General features: G+C 42.6%; 1 protein-coding gene across 2 annotated transcripts; it reads right to left on the minus strand.

Annotated features, from left to right (window-relative positions):
* Positions 1 to 761: 761 nt before the first annotated feature.
* LOC131599552 (pentatricopeptide repeat-containing protein At2g34400-like) lies at positions 762 to 3692 on the minus strand. Of its 2 annotated transcripts, XR_009282839.1 has the most exons (3): positions 2755 to 3692; positions 1573 to 2638; positions 765 to 1242 (listed from the first exon to the last, which is right to left on the minus strand). XR_009282839.1 is itself a non-coding variant. In XM_058871864.1 (2 exons), exons 1-2 carry the CDS (start codon positions 3636 to 3638, stop codon positions 1690 to 1692), a joined length of 1833 nt encoding a protein of 610 aa, XP_058727847.1. In that variant the 5' UTR covers positions 3639 to 3692; the 3' UTR covers positions 762 to 1689. The 2 variants fall into 2 exon arrangements, 1 of the variants encoding a protein (XP_058727847.1); XM_058871864.1 differs by having other exon boundaries at positions 762 to 2638.
* Positions 3693 to 7438: the final 3746 nt, after the last annotated feature.

Below are 7438 nucleotides of genomic sequence, written 5' to 3' on the forward strand. Positions count from 1 at the left end.
TTCTTCTTTAGAACTAAAAAAGTTCCTTTTAGATGTTGTGGAAAAAAAAAAGGAAGTGAGCTTACTCTCTTTCCTAAATCAATTTTGCCTAGTCATCTAATCTTAAGTTGACCTAATTTCTTCCATTAAGCATCTTCTTCTTTTTATGCAATCATCTTCTACACATATGTTTAGCTAAACAATTTAATAAAGCGTTTATAGTATAGGGACGGATATTATGAAATGAACAAAATGGAATTGAACTGTGCGGAATGAGATGGAATGGAGTGGAACAAAGATTCTTCCATTAAATTGTTTGAAAATTTTAGGATGAAAGAAGATAAGTTGTTCATTCCGCCCAAATCAGAGTGGAAAGAATATGGTGGTAAATGATAGAATGGAATGAAATCCATATCATTCTACTCCGCTCTTTTCCATCCGTTTTTAAATTATCCAAACAATAAAATATCATTTTATTACATCTCATTCCGTTCCAATCTGTATGATTCCATCGATTCAAACAAAGCCCTAAAGGATTACATAAGCTATTTTGATAAGCTAAAGAACAAATAATGTCAAATTATTTTTATTTAAGTTTCAAGGTACTTTCTTTCCTAAATTATAGCAAAGTTTGTAAAAATAAACTAAAATAGTTTATTATCATGTCATAAACTATTTTCATAAACTTGTATAAACAGTAAGAAATGCTTGTGAGTTATGTCAATAAGTTAGTTTAAATAAATCAGTCCAAACAAAAAGAAAGAGTGAGTATAGTATGAAATAAAATTTAGGGATTAAGAAGAATTTTGTCGCAACATAGAATAACTAAATGAATAACTAAATGAAACTAGAAAACAATCACGAACAAATGAGAAAATATCAGATACTCATATTTTCTTACACTAATATTTTAGCCTATCAACTTTTTAATACATCATCATTCTTTGATGAATCTGCATAATGGCCCAGGAAAATTTATTTCATCAGATCTTAAATAATTCTTGCTGCTGTAGTATGTTGACCTATGTCCTATCTAAACCTTCATTGGTGAAAAAAAATTTAAAATAGAGTATCAAAATTTTCAAGCACTATTCAGTGTCTTGGTTGATAATGATAAGATACATAAAGAAGCTAAATTTGCTTCCCTAAAAGCAAAATCAATTGCTGGAACCTATCCATTGGCAGCATCTATTCATCTCAAACCGAAAATTCTTGTTCTTCTGGAAATTTTTTTCCAAATCAACAAGATGAAAAGCTCCTTCCCTGAACAGATTACCCAAAGGATTAAGAATGTATCCAAAGGATAGCTTATGTAAAAGCTAGAGAGGCTCAACCAATGAAGCACTGACACAGACACAACGCTGACATGTAGAAACTATTAATAATTTTACAAATATAAGTGATTGAATTTGAATGTAACTGCATGTGTTGGGTCAGTGTTAGACTTAGGACGCGCCTTCAATCCAAAGATGTCGGTGTTTTATTGGGCTCAACCATTTTAAATTTTATAAATTCAAGCTTCAAGTACAAAAGAATACAAGAATCAGTGCAGAAACCGCTATATAATAGTATGTGCTGTCAGAACCTACTAACCTGATTAAACAAATTCAACAGACATGAATAGTTGAGCTGAAACTGTGAAGTGCCAGAGTCCAAATTTCGTCACTTCGGCAACGTCCAATAAAACAACTCTTCAGCCCCTCATAATGATTATTCAACAATTTTTGGAACATAACCTTCCTTTCTGAGCTCTTCATAGAGTAAATCAATTATGTTACATATGTCTATAGAGTCGAGGCATATGCCGTCACCAGCACGAAATTCACGCAACTGTTTATCAATTTCAATCCAGCTACAACCCGGTGTTTTAGTGACACCTTTCTCTTTCATCAATGCTCTCATCCTTGCTGATTCATCCCACATGTTTGAATTTGCATATATTTTGGACGAGATGATATAGTTTCCAGAATTTGAAGGATCCAACTCCAAAAGCATCTGCATAACTCGTTCCGCAATATCTACATTTTTCTTTCTTCGACAGGCACCGTGTAAGGCACCTAATGTAATCTTATCTGGTTTTTCAGGCATTTTCTCAATGAGATCCCAAGCTTCGTATAAATGACCGGCACGTGCCAAAAGATCAACCATACAAGAGTAGTGCTCAACTTTTGGTACCAATCCAAACAATGTACTCATCATATCAAACAACCTATGTCCTTCATCAACCAAGCCTGCATGCACACAAGCAGAAAGCAACGCTACAAATGTTATATCATTGGGGCGGGCACCATCACCCTCATCTGACATCCGCCGGAAAAGTGTTAGAGCTTCCTTGGCTTTACCATGAGAAGCAAGAGCAGCAATCATCGCATTCCAAGAAGCATCATTTTTTCGGGGCATATCGTTGAAAACTCTCTGTGCACTCTCCAAACTTCCACACTTGGCGTACATATCAACCAATGCAGTTGCAACAAATATATCATGTTGAAATCCTCTTTGTGTTGCATAATCATCAATGTGTTTCCCTAAATCTAGAGCCCCAATACCGGCACACGCAGACAGCACTGCAGTCAGGGTAACTTTATTTGGTCTAACATCACTCTCCTCCATACAATGAAATAAAGAGATTGCTTCATCTGCCATTCCATTTTGAGCATATCTGTTATGTATGAATAAATCATGAAAGTTAGTTAAAAAAGAAAGGGTCAACATAAATTACACTATATCTTTCAGCAATTACTTTAACTATTTATTCAAAACAATATACATGCTCACCCTGATATAACTGCATTCCACGTGATAACGTCTCTACTAGGCATACCATCAAAGATCCTTCTAGCAGACACCAAATCACCACATTTAGCATACATACTAATCAAAGCAGAACCAATGTAGGAATTAACCTTCATGCCACATTCAACAACAAACCCTTCCACCCACCTCCCCAATTCCAAATCCCCCAATTCACCACAAGCCCCAAGAACACTAACCAAACTCATCTCATCCGGCTCAAACCCCGACTCCACCCTCAACCGTCCAAACACCTCAACAGCTTCCCTCGCAAAACCCATCTTCGCATACCCAGAAATCATCGAATTCCATGACACCAAATCCTTGTGCGTAATTTCATCGAACACCTTACGTGCAAACCCGAATTCTCCACACCTAAAGTACATTGTAATCAACGAGTGAGCCGTATGGAGATCCGTATCCAGTCGAAGTTTAATCACCGATGAATGAGCCGAACGGGCCTCACGAATATCTCCGAGATTCGCGCAAGCCAGGAAAACGAACGGGAAAGTGAAGTTATTAGGGGTGAGGTTAAAGTTTTTCATTTGATGGTAAAGGTGAAGGGTGAGAGGGTAATTGTTCCATGTGGTGGTGGTGGCACGGAGCATGATGTTGAAGGCGTAGTCGTTTGGGTGGGGAGTAATGTGGGAGAAAATGAGGGAGGAATAGTTGAAGTCTTTGAGGGTTATGGATTGAGAGAGGAGGTGGTTTGGTTTGTGGATGGAGTGGATAATCATTTGGGTGTGGATTTGTTGGAGGGTTTTTGTGGAGGGACATTGTTTAATGAGGGAGAGGAGGAATGATAGTGGTGATGGTTTGGGGGAGTTGAGGTTTGTGATTTTGAAAATTGGGTGCTTTGAGATCAGCATGTGTGTGTCTTCAACGTTTTTGGTTTTTGAATTTTGATGTTACATTTACGGGACACTGATCTATGCGCGCGCTTCTTTCGTAGTTGCAATTGGATTACACAACATTGTATATGAAAATTTCTTTATCCACCTCCCTATAGGGATCACCCCAGCGAAAATCCCAACTTGCCCCTGCTTCAGAGATGCATCTCCGAAATATTTTTTGTTTTAAAATTTTTCCAAACTTCGGAAGTGCACTTCCGAAAACACCAAATGGGGGGTGTTTTCGGAGATGCACTTCCGAAAACACCTTTTTCACAATTTTTAGGGATTTTCGGGAATTATGCAGAAATTCTCTTTTTTTTTTATGTTTTTCTTAACAGTCCCGTACAAAATATATATAAAACGAGTAATATATACAAAACGAAAACGCCGAACAAAATAAATGACATATCAACATAAAATACTAATATAATAAATAAAATCCTAATAATATATACAAAACGAGTAATAGTGTGCGAAATACAAGCCGAATACAAGAAAAATAAACCTGAACCCCTATTGGGTATGCCTAACCCTCACTCCCTGGGACCTCCTCTGCCTCCTATATGCCGCCGCATGGCCCGCATCACCGACGATCCTCTCCACCACGGCGACTGCCTCTGGACTGCCCAGATCAATGATACCTCGGTCCAACGCGTCCCGCCCAAGAAACTCTATCCGCTGGCAGATCGGCAGGAGATCAATGGCATGGTCATCCTCGGCCTGCTGGTTCTCCATGACCTCCTCGTATGTTGGCCTAGGAGCGCCGGGAGCGTCGGGTGTCATCAGAGGATGTGACACCCGATAGAACCATGTGACATACCCCTCTACACTGTGCCAGTCCTGGGTGACCTGCATGCGACGATACTCCTCCGGGACCACATGACACTCCCAATCCGCAAATATGCCAGTGAGCTCCACTCGGGTAACTGTGTCGGGAGCAACCTCAAAAGGTGACCTGGGAATCATTTGCACAAATCCAAACTGTCGCATGCACCGCTCAGGGAGATACCTCACCATGGTGTTGATCCCGCATGCACCGCTCAGGGAGATACCTCACCATGGTGTTGGTCCCGCATGCCAACCAGCCAGAATATAACGAGATACGGTCAAAGGCGACAATAGTAGTGTAGTCACTGAATGGCCTCCAACTGATGTCATCGTGAGCTGTGCGGTCGAGGTACCCACGATATGGTCCCACTACATTGTTCCCCCTATGGAGAAGTATCAGGCGGCCCTAGGCATGGCGTCCCCGTACGCAGGAGCAATGTGGAAGCCGTGGATGCGGGGGAAGTATGAGATGATCCAGCCCTAAACACAAACACGATAATGTATTAAAAATAAATACGAACCATAAATAAATGTGAAACAATTAAACTGAAACGTACCGTCAGGAGTGTGGCGGATTCGGTCAACTGCATGGTCCTCCAGTTGGAGACCTCATTCAGCTTCTGGTATAGGTATACCAGAATAGCTGACCCCCAGTTCCACTAGGGAACGGTAGTCAAGTCCATGAAGTAGCGGAGGTAGGTCACGTCGACGTATCTTGCACTCTTGTCCATAAAGAGTGCAGTGCTTACCAAAAACATGAACCAGCACCGGAGAGCGTAGGCATGGTGATACTCCATAAATAGGTCGTTCTCCGCATCCTCGGATTCGGCCGCCACCAAGTGGTGCTCGTAATAATCGCTCAATGTGGAGAACCGGATATGAGGCCCATTTGTCGTTTGGCACTCAAAATTAGCCATATCTGGCTCCATACCCAGATAGATCGCCATCCACTCGATCGCATCGACCCTCTGGATCCGGGAATGGTCCAGCAACACCCCCCTAATCGGCAAGTGGAGAAGACACTGCACATCGTGCAAGGTGATCGTCATCTCCCCAACCGGTAAGTGGAAAGAAGATGTCTCCCTGTGCCACCACTCCACAAAGGCCCCCTGCATGTCGTGGCTGATGGTGGTATACCCGGTCATGCACAGCCCACCTAGCCCTGAAGCTGTCACCGCGTCGTTAAACCACTGCGCCTCTGGTTTAAAGAGACCGAAAATCTTCCGGGATTGGTTCACCATTTTTAAAGTTTGTCTCTCCTGTTACAACAAAAACAAAAAAAATATTGTTAATTAGACCGTTAAGAAAATGAGGAATAAAAAGCTAAATAAAAAAGGGTTAAATAACAAAGTCGGACAAATTATAAAAAATACCTCTCCCTCCCAGACACGTTGAGCGACATGCTCGTGGTAGGATATCAGCACGGACGTGTCAATGGGCCCTCCCGGGTAGCCCTCCTCCTCCTCCTCCCCGGGCGGAGGGTTAACATCCGGTACCTCCTCCTCCGCCTCCTGGTATCTAACTGCCTCCTCCTCCTCCCGTACCTCCTCCTGGCGGAAAGAAGATACCCTAGCCAGCCGACTCCTCGATCCAGACGAGGAACCAGGCTCATCAGTATGTACGGGTGCTCGTACTCCACCCCGTCCCCGCATCGATGCAAGCTGCGCCGCACGCTCGCGTCTAGCCGACGCTGTTTGTGTCTCTCTCCCTTGTCTGATGCGTGCTGGGTTGCCTGCCATATTGTGGATGGAGTGGATAATCATTTGGGTGTGGATTTGTTGGAGGGTTTTTGTGGAGGGACATTGTTTAATGAGGGAGAGGAGGAATGATAGTGGTGATGGTTTGGGGGAGTTGAGGTTTGTGATTTTGAAAATTGGGTGCTTTGAGATCAGCATGTGTGTGTCTTCAACGTTTTTGGTTTTTGAATTTTGATGTTACATTTACGGGACACTGATCTATGCGCGCGCTTCTTTCGTAGTTGCAATTGGATTACACAACATTGTATATGAAAATTTCTTTATCCACCTCCCTATAGGGATCACCCCAGCGAAAATCCCAACTTGCCCCTGCTTCAGAGATGCATCTCCGAAATATTTTTTGTTTTAAAATTTTTCCAAACTTCGGAAGTGCACTTCCGAAAACACCAAATGGGGGGTGTTTTCGGAGATGCACTTCCGAAAACACCTTTTTCACAATTTTTAGGGATTTTCGGGAATTATGCAGAAATTCTCTTTTTTTTTTATGTTTTTCTTAACAGTCCCGTACAAAATATATATAAAACGAGTAATATATACAAAACGAAAACGCCGAACAAAATAAATGACATATCAACATAAAATACTAATATAATAAATAAAATCCTAATAATATATACAAAACGAGTAATAGTGTGCGAAATACAAGCCGAATACAAGAAAAATAAACCTGAACCCCTATTGGGTATGCCTAACCCTCACTCCCTGGGACCTCCTCTGCCTCCTATATGCCGCCGCATGGCCCGCATCACCGACGATCCTCTCCACCACGGCGACTGCCTCTGGACTGCCCAGATCAATGATACCTCGGTCCAACGCGTCCCGCCCAAGAAACTCTATCCGCTGGCAGATCGGCAGGAGATCAATGGCATGGTCATCCTCGGCCTGCTGGTTCTCCATGACCTCCTCGTATGTTGGCCTAGGAGCGCCGGGAGCGTCGGGTGTCATCAGAGGATGTGACACCCGATAGAACCATGTGACATACCCCTCTACACTGTGCCAGTCCTGGGTGACCTGCATGCGACGATACTCCTCCGGGACCACATGACACTCCCAATCCGCAAATATGCCAGTGAGCTCCACTCGGGTAACTGTGTCGGGAGCAACCTCAAAAGGTGACCTGGGAATCATTTGCACAAATCCAAACTGTCGCATGCACCGCTCAGGGAGATACCTCACCATGGTGTTGATCCC

This window comes from Vicia villosa, linkage group LG4 (assembly GCF_029867415.1).
Source record: "Vicia villosa cultivar HV-30 ecotype Madison, WI linkage group LG4, Vvil1.0, whole genome shotgun sequence".
In the NCBI taxonomy this organism is placed as follows: domain Eukaryota; kingdom Viridiplantae; phylum Streptophyta; class Magnoliopsida; order Fabales; family Fabaceae; genus Vicia; species Vicia villosa.